Source organism: Triticum dicoccoides, chromosome 2B (assembly GCF_002162155.2).
Source record: "Triticum dicoccoides isolate Atlit2015 ecotype Zavitan chromosome 2B, WEW_v2.0, whole genome shotgun sequence".
Taxonomy (NCBI): Eukaryota; Viridiplantae; Streptophyta; class Magnoliopsida; order Poales; family Poaceae; genus Triticum; species Triticum dicoccoides.
The window spans coordinates 759,797,720-759,813,367 of record NC_041383.1 but is presented as its reverse complement, the minus strand read 5'-3'; the positions used below and the strand labels follow the sequence as shown (position 1 = coordinate 759,813,367).

The window sequence follows — 15,648 nt, the reverse complement described above, 5'->3', positions numbered from 1 at the left end:
CTGATTTGGGCTTGTTTGGGGGGGGGGGGAGGGGTAAAAGAAGCGAAAAAATAGATCAGGGGGTAAAGTGAACCATCCACTTTATTCAGGGTAGTAAAATGAACTTTTTTTCTATTTTTAGACACGTGAACAATTTTTTGAATGTCATCAATAATTTTTTGAATAGTACTAACATTTTTATTAAACCACATGAACAATTGTTTACATTTCATGACCATTTTAAAAAATCATCAAAATTCTTAACCTTGCAAGCATTTTTTGAATGGTATGAACTCCTCTTTAATTTTGTGTGAATAAAGTTCTCCATATCCTGAACATTTTTTTAAAGTGCATGGGAATTCTTCTTTTCACTTTAAAGAAAGTATTTTAAAAAATATGACAATTCAAAACATAAACACAAGTACAAAAAGAAAATGAAAGAAATAAATGGAGGAACGAAACAAAGAAGGAAATAACTATTGAACTGGCACACCAGAGGCTTCCCTTAAGGAGAGACGAGTGTGCATCTTGCTAAAAGCGAGACATAGCCATTTCAAAAAAAAAAGCGAGACATAGCCACGCTCGACGCTCCATCTTTCCTGCCAAGGGCGAGATATAGGATTCATGCCGCTTCATGCACTTCTCTTTTCCGGTTTTTCCTCTTTTCTATTCATTTTTTCATTTTATTTTTTCAAATAAATGTCAACTTTTTTGAACACACATAAAAAATCATATACAGGTTGGATATATTCAAGATACATGTTTCAATTTTCCCAGATATATGTTTAACTTTTTGTGAATACATGTTGAACATTTGTCAAATGGACATTGAACATTTTCTAAATACGCAGTGGATATTCTTTAAACACACAATAAACAAATTTCATTGTTTTCATGAACATTTTCTTTGAAATGTGCGATTATTTTTCAAGTGTTAAGGACAATGTTTTAAACACATGGTGAACATTTTTTAGCACATATTTAACATTTTTTAATAAATATCATGAACATTTTTGAAATGTGTGGATATTTTGAGGTGTTATTATAATTCTTTTAGATGTCACAAATATGTTTGAATCGTACAAAACATTTTTCCAGAATAACGCATACAAATGTTTCCTTGGTATGATTTTTTTTTCTAAAAATGTCATAAACATATTGTTCCATGGATGAACATTTTTATGAAAAATAGGCATACAATTTTAATTAAATAACTTTTTAATGAGCAATGAACTTTTTAAAATTTAAGGTTTTTTAGGGGAAAACTATACTCCTTTATTAAATAACGATGTCCCAGGGTATATTTACAAAATCATAAGGTTGTAACAACCAAATAAGTCTACCAGGTGCTAGATTCAAGGAATACTTAGCTAGACAATCTGCATCTACATTCGAGTTTCTACTTTTATAAATGAAATTACAAGAGTTCAAACCATCCGCCCTGGCTCTTATTTCTTTGATAATAGTTGCATGTTGTCCACCTGTGCCTTGAGCAATATCTCCTACAACCACATGGTAGCCCAAAGAAACGATGATGTTGGGTTTGAAAATGGTGGCTCCTCTAGGAGGATTTCAAAGCCTTAGTAGAGAAAATTTGGAATGCCCATGTCTCTGGCAAAACCCCCCATTGAGGTTTGGCGGGAGAAAATTAGGAAGTTGAGGAAGACCACTAAGGGTCAAAGTGCCAACACTGAGGTTGACCTAAGAAAACTCAAAAAATGTCTCATGGATGAATATAATAGATCAGCTATTAAATCAGAGAGTATTGATCTCTCTTAACAAGAAAGAGTTAGGTTGATAGAAATCCATTTAGAGCTGCAAAATCACTAGCTAAAGGGAGGAAGTGAAAACTGCATAAAAGTCTAGGGATAGAGATGTTAAGGAAGGGGACATATATTGCATATTTTCATGAGATAGCTAACCGGAGGAGAAAAATCTTCATGCACACCCTAGATGGCCTGATGGACCAGTCATTGAAACTGTAGCCTTTCTTAAAGTAGCTGGAGGTTTCTACAAAAAAACCTCTTTAAAGCTGAAAGTAGAAATGGGTGTACTCTTAATGTTGATTTTTTCTTCGAGGAGGAAAAAGTGTCTGGTGCTAAAAATGAATTCCTCCAGGCTCCTTTTTTAGAAGAGGAAATTAGGAAGGCAGTTTTTGATTCCTATGCTAATGGTGCTCTAGGACCAGATGGGATTCCGTTTCTATTTTACTAGCACTTCTGAGACCTGATTAAAACTGTTTTGATTAGAACGTTTGAAGACTTTAATAGAGGAGAATTAGACATTTATAGACTCAACTTTGCTTTACTAACCCTAATCCCTAAGGAGGCTGTTGCCACCTCTACCCTAAGGAGGCTAATGCCACCTCTATGAAGAAATTTAGGCCAATTAGTCTGTTAAACTCTAGTTTTAAGATCTTTACCAAAGTACTTGCCAACAGGATCAACATCATACTTCAAAGGCTGATTACAAGTACCCAATATGCTTTCTTAAAAGGCATGTTTATACTTGAGAGTGTAGTAACTGCACATGAGGTATTACAGTCAAACCATTCTTGCAATGAGCAAGGGCTATCCTAAAATTGGACTATGAAAAAGCATTTGATTTTGTCCATTTAGATTCCCTTACCTAATTGTTACAAAAGGAGGTTTTGGATATAAGCGGCCATCTTGGATCCAATCAAGTTGAGGAAGTGTGATGATCAAGTGCAGAGGTGACGATCAAGTGTGATGATCACAATCAAGCCCTTGCCATGGTCGATGAGTGAGGGATTTCTAATCTATCTCCATTGGTGTGCTCGTATTGAACTTCGTATGAATGTGGTTAATATGTATGACTGTATGTGTGCCACTATTATGCATATGCTTGTTCGATGTGGTTTAATCTTTGTTCTTCATTGCTGTCATCACTATATTATTCCTATGACTATGTTTTTTGATAAACTCGCCACTCGTAGAAGAGGTTACCACACCGCATGTCTTGCACTTAACTAAATGGCCGCATGTTACATCTGGGAAGCACAAACTAGCAACCAAAACGACGTGCTTGTGTTTCTACTCTCATGTAGCCTGGACTTTGTGGGCGACTAAATAAAATACAAAACATGGTTCGAAGGTTTATTAAGTAAGTCAGGCTCTACCGGGGCACTCGTGCAAGGGGAAACAAAATCGATGTGAGCAACCAAACACATCTTGTAATTTCTAAGTGTGCAGAGTCTCACGTGAATGCATCTGAGATGTCGCCCGCCAAGCACCAACTGTGACCCAAAACCTCTCGGCCAAGGGTGCAGGTGATGAGAATATAGGACCCCTCTTGTCCGGATGCTCGAGGATAGGACAAACAGCCTCCTCAAACAAATATTTGTGTGTATCAACTGACTAATCAAGCAACACATAGCACTAATAAGCTGCCACATTCAGAAACAAATAATTCAACCCGTCACTATAGACAACATAACCTGGATAACCCACCTCAAAACTTAAGACGAGCAACCAATTTTTTTAACATAGTACAATACCGGTGCGAACAAACACATACACACACTCATTTCTATGAATGCACGCACGCACATCGTACCCCTACGAACACCTCTGAAATACTGAGTCGACACTACATCTTGACATTGATGAAGTCACCACAAATGTCATTATATTCCATGGAAACGTCTCCTCTCGCTGAATGAACATCGCCGAAATATCTGAAATAAATCCAAGGAAATGCGATCACTAGTGTCGAGTCCAAGACTTTAATCCTGATGGGTTGGTTCCACCATAAGAAACCTAACCATCTGAGATACACTCAGTTCCCGCAACCAATCTTTTGGATGGTATTAGTTCATGTCTATGTGTGATAACGAGGGGTGTACCTAGATTACGCTACCAGCCTATGGTGATGTGCACATGAACACTAGGTCAAAAATATACTTTTTTGCCAGGATTTGCCATATTTGTTGAAGAAAATTACTATGATCATCATAACATAATTTGCCATCTCGAGTGACAGATTTGTCATGCTTAAAAATCCTACGCCGGGTTTTTAACATTTCCATTAATATAAGGCCTCTGTTTCAAAAGAAGAAGTGAGAATTATGTTTTCTTTCTAGAATTATGTGTGATTTATTATGGATATTGGGAAATGCATTGGAGCTCTCAGGCGCCACACACCCCTATATGAATATAGCATTAGAAAATTAAGGAATTTCAAAAATTATGAAATTTTTTAGGATATCAAACCTAGGTGCCCATTGTACACATGTGTTCAATTTCGTGGGAATGGGTGCCCGTGGTATCTGTGACAAAGAAAATACGGTGTGTGATAAGATCCATCCAAATAGTTTTCTATACATAAGAATTTTCTAACTCTTTTTTATCAAGATTACCATGGGCACCCATTTTTCATGAAATTGAACATGGGTGTACAATGAGCACCCAGGTTTAATATCTTAAAATTCTAGAAAATTTTAAAAAAATTGTTATTTTTTAATACTATATTAATATAGAGGGTTTTTTTTTGAGAATCTCACAAAGCTTTATTACCGAATCATAATGTTCATAGGTACAAAAAGAAGATCGCCGGGTTGTCCTAGCCAAGTGTGTCGGCCAAACCCTAAAGATAACGCATGCTTTGCGAGATTATGGGCCTCCGTATTGGAGGTCCTATACTCATGAGTAAACGAACATGAAATAAAGGTAGTTGCTCTAGTCTTGATTTCCTCGACAATGGCTCCAAATTCTGCTGAGCTTCCCTGTCTGATTGCATCTACCACCACCTTGCAATCGGAGGCAACAAGTAAATGGTTGATATAGAGATCTTCTGAAAGTGCTAATGCCTCCCGAACAGCTAGTGCTTCTAGCACTTGGGGGTTGTGCAGTCCTCTGAAAACGAGAGCTGAGGTGTGTGGCACGGAGAGCCACAAATCCTATCCATGGATACCGGGCTATTTTCACTACCGGCCTGCGCCTGTTGATGCCCTCGCAGATGGGCTGCTGGATATCCTCAGTTTCCTCACGCCGCCGCTGATTGCTCCACCGCGGCCGCCAACTGCCGCTGCTTGATGCCCTCGCGCCGCTGCCGCTCTAGACGCCCTCACAAACGGGCTGCCGGGTATCCTCACGCCGCCGCCGTTCGCTCCCACCGTCCCACGTCGCCGCCGACGGTTGCCCTGGCCCAGCCGTGGCTGGCTGCTCTCGCGCCACGCGGCCGGCTGCCCTCGCGCCGCCGGGGCTGTCGATTCCAACGCTCCCCGCTGCCACCGGCTGCTTCCCGACATTTGCAGCACCCGCGTCAAACGTCGCCGTCAGCAAAGCTCGTGGCATTCCCAAAGAAGGAGAAGCTCCAAGGCCGGCACGACAGCCTCTCCATTTGCCGTACGTGCGTTCGATTGGCTCCGCCGCGCTCGATCGGCCCAGAGAATAGCGATGTCGCCGAGGCTGGCTCCGTTCCCTCGCCCTGATGCCGCGGTTGTTGGCTTGCGTAAATTGCGTTACAGCTTCTCCGCTCCGTTCCCGTCAGCTGTCGAGAGTGCCACTGTCCGATGGATGCCCTTTTGTCCTATCCGTTTAGTTGCTACGACGGGGTACAAATCCGGCCGTGACGAAGGGCCGCTGGTTTCAACGCCTGAGCTCCATAGTACGGACGTGTGTGTGTCCACCCTGGTGGTACGTATGGCTCCTCTCCTTCAACCTCCGTCTCCAATAACTTGGGACGGTACTGTTCTGGTTCTTCTGATTTCTGAACATGGCGGTTACAGAGCATTTCCTTGCGTTTCTCTTATGCAGAGCACCTTCGTCCATGTCGATGGCGGTAGGACCAGCCGGCGACCTACCCGGCACGACGGCCTTGCCCAGCGACGTTGCTCCTGCCGTTCCGGCCGTGGCCGACGAGCATATATGCGTCGACGTTTCTCGGGTAAGTGTTACTCTTCATGTTGCTGATCTTGTGATGTACTGTACATTGGTGGAAGAAGTCGGTGTGTTTACCTCTCTGGGTGTTTTTAGCAAGCATCACGGTGCTTGCTTTGTCGCGCCGCTAGTTTCTTGTGTTTTTGGCGGTACGGGTTCTTGATCTTTTTTCTACAACTTTTTTATCGAGGAATTCTGTACTTTCTTTGAGAAAGGTGAAAGTGGATGATTGCAAACACCACACCACCCACCCCCTGCATCTCTTAGGAAACAAAGTATCCGTGTTTGATTTTTTTTTGTCGATTTGATGCGTCAATTTTGCAAGAGAGGGTTTTTTCCTCCTTTTTGTATTAATAGAAACCTTCGGCACTACAAACTTCAGCCTTAAAGAAAGCATAACAAAAATGAACCAAACAAGGCCTTCTTAGATTCTTTATGAAACAATAGCGGTCAGCTACAGCAGAAAAAGAATGAACAATGAACAAACCGTGGCAAAATGCAGGCAAATACTCCCTAATCATCCCAACAACACCATAACAGATGCAAACTTCTAACAGAAGCCTAAACCTTTGTTGCACATCCATTAGGTTTGATCCGAGGTTTTGAGTCAATAAAGTTCTCTTTATTATACAAAATACGGAATGTAAGCTAGTTAACTGCAATACAAAGATTACAAACACGATCTAGGAGAACTTTGTACCGGAATGAACTCTACTACCATTACACAGGAAGAAACACAACACTGTATAAGCATGATTTTTCGGTCTTTGATCACATCGCCAAGATCAAATTGATAAGAACATAGAGTGCGACCTGAGCCAACCTATTTGACCCCAGATGTAGAGCGCCTTTCTACAAAGTTGCCTAGGAGTTCAAAAGGTACCAAACAAAAAGTATCACATTAGTCGGATCCTCGGGACAAATATTTTGAAAGCTTGATATGCATCCACAAAGTCCATGAAATAGTAGCAACAACACTCAAGAAGTGAAAGTAAACCATTTCACATATAACATGTTCAGACCATTTATATTCTTCTTCTATATTGTAACTCCACCCCTTAAGAACTCTACGGTATTAGAAAAACAATTATGCCAAGTATTTAAAATAGTCTTTTACTCCCTCCGCCCGGAAATACTTGTCGTAGAAATGGATACAAATGGATGTATCCATAACTAAAATACATCTAGATACATCCATTCCTCGGACGAGTATTTTCGGACGGAGGGAGTACTTCTTTTCAAAGCCAAATTTAAGAAACAATATGGGCTAGATCTGTTCTCTCGGATCAACTCCGGGGATCAACACAACTCAAAACGAAAAGGATTTAGTTTGAATCACTGGATGAATATGACCCGCATGTAACAAGAGAACAACATGGTTAGAGACACCTCGACTAGGGTCTTGGCAGGAGCTAAAGGAAAACACAATTCCAAAGAAGTACTCCATCCGTTCCAAAATAAGTGTCTCGACACTTATTTTGGGACGGAGGGAGTAGTTACTAATATCCTATCATGTCTTTTTTTTAAGGTATGGACTTGGTTGTTAGAATAACAAAAAACTTATCCCAGCCAAAGCTAATTTCTATCACACCACAATGTCAGTGATTGAATTTAAGAGGTATGTCTATTAAGAACATTTCCTAACTTTATTTAGATCATTGACTTCTAATTATGTTATTTAACACAGTACAGACTCAAGCGCTCATACATATGCGTATACACTCACCATATGAACGTGCACATGCACACCCTATCCGTATGAGCATCTTCGAGAGACTGAGCCGACATAGCATCTCGTCGTTGACGGAACGGAAGTACTTCACACACGACACAACAGTGAACGGCACTTGCACGATGGCAAATCCAGCCGTTTGCTGCTGTTTTATACTTGCCCATGGACGGTGTGATACCCATGTCGTCCAATGATCGGCTGGTAAACGTCGTCCCTGTAGCGGTGCTCTTGACGGAAACATCCCCGGGCCACTGAAAGCGCATCGCCGACAATCCTGAAATAAATCCAAGAAGGAATAATGCGAGCACCAGGACTTGAATCCTGGTGAACTGGGGATATCACTGTCCCTTTAATCATCGAACTACAGATTGCAATCTAAGATTGATGTATAAGTTGTGTTTTAAAATGCCAGTAATGTCCCTAGATAGAAATGGCGTGCAGAATTGCTAACAGTTACTAGTTGTTACCAACTATTTTACCTCGGATACAAGCACCAGGGTGATTTACGAATATCATCAAGCGTGAAATCTTATAATAAAAGAATGTTGTGAAATCGACCTTTTTTCCCCACCCGTCATATAAAATCGATCTTTTTTCATGAAAACCTCCATCATACTAAACAACTCAAACGTCTACACGTGTACGTTTAGCATTTGAACACGCGTCTACCTGTGAAAACCTCGCAAAAATAAAATAAAAATCTCCTTCAAGCAATGATTGCGAGTTTAAGTTAGGATTGCGCATGCGAAAACGACACCGTACCCGAAGATCCAGCACCAGCAGAACTAGTCTCTCACGGAAAAGCTCACTAAATTTGTCGACGTAGCACATCAACATCTTTTCTTTACAGGAACACTTCAACAGTTAAGACAAAAGACTCGTTAGAAAATTGCACTCCAGAAAGGAATCATCCCATGAATCAAACACAACTCTCGTACACTACACAGGACACATCCACCACACAAAGTATCATAGTATATACAGCTACGCCGGACGCATCGCCCACGGGAATCAGATCCAATCGACCTTGAATCCCTTGTCCGCAAGCGTTTCGTCCTAAATTTCTCCCCGTAGCAGCGTGATGCCATCCAGTATTTCCCCCGAGCCCCCAACCAGCCAACCGTTTTCCGAGCTCAACTTCCCGAACGTGCAAGCGTGCCCAACCACTGTCACGTCCACGTGGGGCCCGGCCGTCCCATGGCCCCCACCCGGCAGCGTCACAGCGGTTAATAAGGGTCTCGCTGTCCCGGCCCGGGGAATCTGTGTCGTTGGTACTTGGACTCGCCGAGAGCAGAGCCGAGCCGAGCGAGCACCACTCCCCCCTGCTCCTCGTGCGTCGCGTGTGCCGCGGCGGCTGTCGAGCGGAGCGGAGCGAATCGGCGGCGATGGCTCCGAGGGAACAGACGGGCGCCGGGGCCGGGGGCGGCGCGGCGGATCCGGAGGCCGACATCGAGGCCCCTCTCATCTCCTACAGCTCCTCCTTCTTCTTCCAGGACGGCGCGGCGGCGGGGGCGGGCGAGGACGGCTCCGGCGACGAGGAGCAGCGGCGGAACCAGCGGCGGTTCCTCCTCGGCGGCCAGCTGCAATCCAACGCCACCTCCCAGGTCGCGCTCGTCGGCACCGACTTCTGCCCCATCGAGAGCCTCGACTACGAGTACGCGCCCCTCCTCCCCCCAATCTCTCCGGCAATTCCGCCGGCTTGGTTCCAATCAGCGTCAGCTGTTGACTCTGGCGGTGCCCGGCTGGGCTGCTTGCAGGCTGATCGAGAACGACGTGTTCAAGCAGGACTGGCGGGCGCAGGGGCGGGGCCACATCCTGCGCTACTTCGCGCTCAAGTGGGCGCTCTGCTTCCTCGTCGGCGCGCTCACCGCCGCCGCCGCCTTCGTCGCCAACCTCGGCGTCGAGAACGTCGCCGGGGCCAAGTTCGTCGTCACCTCCAACCGCATGTTCGCGCGCAGGTAACCAGCAGTGTGCACTGGACGCCGGAGCCTTTCTGTTGAACTGAACTGACTGCGATTTAGCTGTGAATACCGACTTGACTTTCAGTGTTGACTCAAAATTGATCCCGTCAGGTTTGAATCGGCGTTTCTGGTCTTCCTGTTTTCGAATCTCCTGCTCACCATGTTCGCCACGGTGCTGACGGTGTACGTGGCGCCTGCGGCCGCCGGCTCCGGCATCCCGGAGGTGAAGGCCTACTTGAACGGCGTCGATGCACCCAACATTTTCTGTTTCAAGACTCTGGTGGTGAAGGTAGAGTAGTAAATTCCTTTCGCTCATCCCTGTTGTTTCATGGCATGAATTATTGGTATGATGATGTGCCCTTGCATTCATGATGGCTGACACTTCGCACTTACTACTAGCTCACACTTGGCTTAACTTAAAGCAATAGACTGCTTGATTGGTTTCTTGGCCTGCCATTTGGAGTTAGTATTGTAGCAGAGATACTTCTAATATACTTGTCAGACATTGTAGTGGGGTCTGCAGTAGTTCTGTTTGTTTATGATCATTCTGCTTTTAATCAACACATCACATGAGCGATGATTTTCGCAAGTGGGAGTGTTGGACTTGATCAGATCTGTATGGGATAGGAAATTATGTCAACAGAAATATGCTATGGTATTTTGTTACCCATACAACACTTCGTATACATAAAAGATGTAGGGAAGATTTTTTTTTTTTACTTTTTAGAAAAGGAGGATGTACCCCCGGCCTCTGCATCTGGATGATGCATGCAGCCATATTATTAATTATTCACAAAGACCATACAAGGTGAAGATGTAGGGAAGAAATGTGCTGTTGTAATGCCATTATGGTCACTACACTTTCCCGTCATCTTTTTGTGCAGACCAAATTGCCTCTGCTCGTTCCTGTTTTATGAATATGCCTGAATTTCAACTATCTTCTGGTTTCTGAACAGGTTGTGGGATGCATTGCTGCAGTATCATCATCACTGCATGTGGGAAAAGCTGGTCCTCTGGTACACACAGGTGCATGCATTGCATCAATACTTGGGCAAGGTGGCTCGCGTAAATATCGCATGACATGTAAATGGCTAAGGCACTTCAAGAATGATAGAGATCGGAGGGACCTTGTCACTTGTGGTGCCGGTGCTGGTATTGCTGGTGCTTTCAGGGCTCCAGTCGCTGGAGTTCTTTTTGCTCTGGAAACAGTGTCTTCACGGTAAAAACTTCTCCATGATTCCACATATTGGTAATTTTTTCGATTAATTTTCTTAATTTCATTATCTATTCATTGAGAGAAGAACATGTCCTCCACATTTGAGAAATGCAGGAATTTGTTTTGCCTACATATACTTTTCTGTAGGTTTATGCTTAATTAAGGTGGCACACTCGATGCTCCAATACATGCCTCAAGTTAGCAACTTGCTGGCTTTAAAGTTTATATGTTTGTAAGTGAGGAGAAGATTGCTCCACCTAGTGGCAAAACTTTTGACTTACGCAATCCCATTAAAAAAATGATGCTTTTTACCATGTGTCACGTGATATCAAAACGAGTTTCTCCTTATTCTCACATTTTTCTCCTTAAGTTGGGGTTATCTGATTATCTTATTGTGATTATCTGAAATCTTGAACCATCACTCTACCTATCCGACCATTCTTGCTAGAAATTATCATTGATGCAGTGAAGGGTAGTAGGGTGCAATATATTTGTCCTTTAAGCATATCCTTTGATGAAAGTATTTATGCAAGGGCTTCTGCAACATGGCACCTCTATACAAAATTTTGCAATGAATAAAATACTTGTGGACCATCCTTTTTGTTGTCTTTGCAGATGGAGGAGTGCCCTACTCTGGCGAGCTTTCTTCACAACAGCAGTTGTTGCCGTTGTCCTTAGGGCATTAATAGACATCTGTAAAAGAGGCCGGTGTGGCTTGTTCGGGAAAGGCGGTCTTATAATGTTTGATGTGACTTCGGGCTATGTCAACTATCATGTGATTGATTTACCTCCGGTAATCACTCTAGCAGTTTTTGGAGGAGTACTGGGAAGCCTGTACAACTTCTTCCTCGACAAGGTTCTTCGTCTCTACAATGTTATCAACGAGTATGTACTGGTACTGATATTGGCTTAATGTTACTGGTCTTTACTTCCATAATTTTTAACTGCAGACATTCTATTTGGTAAAGTTTTAGTAGTCTTGAATACATCACTTGCCTGAAATATTATCTCCTATCAATGTTGAGAATTGGTTAATTAAAAGTTCAAAACTGTCCATAACAATGGTAATGCACACTTACTGCTAATTTTTGTAAATACTTAATTGCAGTTGTCAATTAGAATTGTTTTTCCATTCGAAGTGAAAACATTTGCCCCAGCTTAACTTCATTTCCTATCTGTTCAATTTACTCTCAGGAAAGGTCGAACTTACAGACTACTCCTGGCTGCAACAGTCTCCGTCTGTACTTCATGTTGCCTCTTTGGCTTGCCATGGCTTGCAGCTTGCAAACCATGCCCAGCTGACTCAAGAGAAGCTTGTCCATCAATAGGGAGATCTGGAAATTTCAAGAAGTTCCAGTGTCCAATGCATAACTACAATGACTTGGCTAGCCTGTTCTTTAACACCAACGATGACACCATTAGAAACCTCTACAGTAACGGCACTGACCATGAGTTCCATATCACCTCGATCCTTGTGTTCTTTATTGCATCATATTTTCTGGGCATTTTCAGCTATGGCCTTGCCTTACCATCTGGCCTTTTCGTACCTGTTATTTTAACTGGTGCAGCTTACGGTCGTCTGGTTGGCATGCTGATTGGGTCGCAATCAACTTTGGATCATGGTCTTTTTGCGGTTCTTGGTTCTGCTGCCCTTCTAGGTGGATCGATGAGAATGACTGTCTCAGTTTGTGTTGTCATCCTAGAACTGACAAATAATCTGCTGATGCTTCCTCTGGTTATGCTGGTCCTTATCATATCAAAGACAGTGGCAGATGCTTTTAATGCAAATGTCTATGATCTGCTTGTTAAATTGAAGGGTTTTCCTTTTCTTGAAGGGCATGCTGAACCCTACATGCGACAACTGTCAGTTAGTGATGTTGTAACTGGCCCTCTACAGACATTCAATGGCATAGAGAAGGTTGGCCGTATTGTGGATACTTTGAAGGCAACCGGTCATAATGGTTTCCCTGTGGTTGACGAGCCACCATTTTCAGACACTCCTCTGTTATATGGTCTAGTTCTTCGGTCGCACCTGCTTGTTCTATTGAGGAAGAAAGAGTTCATCAGTAGTTCCACAGCTTCAGCATCAGATGCTTCAAAGCATTTCTCACCTGAGGATTTCGCTAAACGTGGTTCAGGAAAGCATGACAGAATTGAGGACATTGAACTGACTGCAGAAGAACTGGAAATGTTTGTAGACTTGCATCCTTTCACAAACACATCCCCTTACACTGTGGTTGAGACCATGTCCTTGGCTAAAGCTCTTATACTTTTTCGTGAAGTTGGATTAAGACACCTTTTGGTTCTTCCAAAAACTTCCAAGGTCAGCGACTCTGTTTACATCTGAATTATCTCAGATTTTAAGATTTTCAAGGATTACTTCTTAAATCTGCTTTGTAATTCATTCTTATTCCATTATCATGCTCGCATGTTGCAACCGTCATGTGTTTTGCTGGCAAGTTGTTTCATGATTATTGATTAATACTGAGAGTAACCATGATGATTAGTCATACAGGTTGAGAAAGCGCGTATGAATCCCTTTAGTATAATTATCTTTTACTCCGTATATTGCAAATTTGTATATATTTTGCTCAAATGGTTACCAGTGATTAATTTTGGACCATTTACTGTCTGAATGCAGAGGGCGCCTGTTGTTGGCATATTAACACGGCATGACTTCATGCCTGAGCACGTACTGGGTCTCCATCCGTACCTGTTCAAGAGCAGATGGAAGAAGGTGCGATTTGGCAAGACGGCCTTTTCCAACTTCTTTTGACAGTTGCCATAGTAACTAATGATTCGGAGAATTAACCCAGCGACCATCGGTACATTGTATGGGAACCACCGGGTGGTAGTTTACCAAACATATATACGGATAAGCTAGTTGTATGATAGCGGCAATAGCATTTTCTGGTATCACATGACAATGTATGTTGCCCCTGAGAGATGTTCTGAAATATGAAATATACACAGAAGGGTTTCCATTGCAACCTACAATGAGATCCGTTCGAAGAGGCCTTTGTCAACTCTTCCAGCATTAACAAATAAACAAACGTCAGTACTTCAGACTCCGTTTCATTGCATAAGTGAAATTCAGGTATCGTGAAGTAGAACTAGTATCTAACATTCTTAAGAAGTTGCTCCCCACTTCTACCTATTCTCTCAACATGCACACTATCCACATCATCACCATGCCACGTCATCAATACTAAATAGGAGCAACCCACTAACTCATCATGCAAGCTATCCACCTAAGCAAACCTGCCACATCATCAGCTCTTTTTTTTTTGCGGGAGCACATCATCAACTCTTAATATTAGAAAAGATGGCGCATGCAAGCACATGCAGCCCAATACTAAATGCTTAAATATTTCACCAAATCAACTAGAAAAAATGAACGCATACAAGGCTTATGACCCGACCAGGCTATAATAACTAGCAAGCACATGCAAACCGTTACTCTAGCCCACATGCATCCATTATTAAGTGCTCGCCGAAACTGATGGAAGCCTACGAGACTAAGGTGGTGTTTGTTTCTCTAGTCCTAGGACTTTTTCTAGTCCCTGGGACTTTTTGAAAAAGACTCTCAAGGAGGTGCTTCTAAGGACTTTTAGCAAAAAGTCTTAAAAAAGTCCCACCCTGTTTGGTTTGCTAGGGACTTTTTCTAGTTCCTACACCAAAAAGTCCCTGAAAACAAACACCCCCTAATTTGCACTGTCTTCTCCCCTTCATGTTCCAATGCTCACGTATATCTTTTGCCATTCCTATAAACTCCACAGGATGGATCCCTTCCCTGTCACAGTCCTCCCACATTCCTTGCCATGCCAGCACGCACAAGCCATGGCGTTGCCATGGTTCAACAAAGATGGTCTTCTCGCCAACGACGTCACCACAAGTTGGAGATCGATGCCGCGCTACCACACCACGCCTGGACGGCGCCGCTGCGTGCCTGCAGCGCGTCGACGGCACCCGTAGCGCCTCCCCGTTGCACTGCATCGGTTTCTCCTGACCATGACGCCACCCCGGATCACGCATTCACGCCACAACAGACCCGCCACGGGTTGACGGAACCACAACAGCGACTTCCGGTGCCCCACATCAGCTTCGCCCGTCCGTGCACATCGGATTCGCCCATCCGCGGATGCACTCCATGCGCACCCGGGGTCGTAGCAGCTCCACCAAGGATAGGACCTCCTCCCTTTGCTCCAGCGTGGAGCCTGACGAGCCAGTGGGCATGGCTTGCACTCGAGAGGAATAATAGGTGCTCTTCGTTCTCAGAATCAGCCTCAGCTTGCCTCAGGAAATTAATTAGCCTAATTTGATCTACATAGCTAACTCGACCTTGCATGTTACAGGTATAAAATCTGCCTCAAAGTTTCACAACTCGTGTCACTGCTCCATGCTCCTCACCTTGCATGTTATACGGAGGTGCTGAGGTTATACCTGATTTCTCACCCATAAATTTTCAAGTAAGAAATTCTTGATTTTGGATCCATCTCGGTGGCCCATACAATGAATCATCTCACCTTACCAAGATTAACTTTCTGTTTCTTTATTTTATTCTTACATAATCAACTGATTTTGCTTAAGTTTGCACATTTGTTGTTCTATCTTCCATGCTTCCACTAGTAGAAGAAGGACATATAGTCCCGGTTCGTGAGGGCCATTTGTCCCGGTTTTTGAACCGGGACTAAAGTGTCGGTACTAATGCCCTAAACCTTTAGTCCCTGTTTTTGCATAAACCGGGACAGATGGGCCTCCACGTGGCCGGTGCGCCAAGCCCAGGAAGGAGGGCCTTTGGTCCCGGTTGGTGGCACCAACCGGAACCAAAAGGCATCCACGTGTCAGCATTTCAGGGCT

General features: G+C 43.5%; 1 protein-coding gene across 3 annotated transcripts; it reads left to right on the top strand.

The window, feature by feature from the left end:
• Positions 1–5,381: 5,381 nt before the first annotated feature.
• On the top strand, positions 5,382–13,800 carry LOC119366100 (putative chloride channel-like protein CLC-g). 3 transcript variants are annotated; one of them, XM_037631782.1, is made up of 9 exons: positions 5,382–5,607; positions 5,729–5,886; positions 9,192–9,265; positions 9,369–9,569; positions 9,684–9,861; positions 10,529–10,791; positions 11,404–11,673; positions 11,983–13,111; positions 13,430–13,800. In XM_037631782.1, exons 1-9 carry the CDS (start codon positions 5,397–5,399, stop codon positions 13,562–13,564), a joined length of 2,619 nt encoding a protein of 872 aa, XP_037487679.1. In that variant the 5' UTR covers positions 5,382–5,396; the 3' UTR covers positions 13,565–13,800. The 3 variants fall into 3 exon arrangements, with proteins under 3 accessions (XP_037487679.1, XP_037487677.1, XP_037487678.1); XM_037631780.1 differs by having other exon boundaries at positions 5,401–5,636; positions 5,757–5,886; positions 9,105–9,265; XM_037631781.1 differs by lacking the exons at positions 5,382–5,607; positions 5,729–5,886 and having other exon boundaries at positions 8,893–9,265.
• Positions 13,801–15,648: the final 1,848 nt, after the last annotated feature.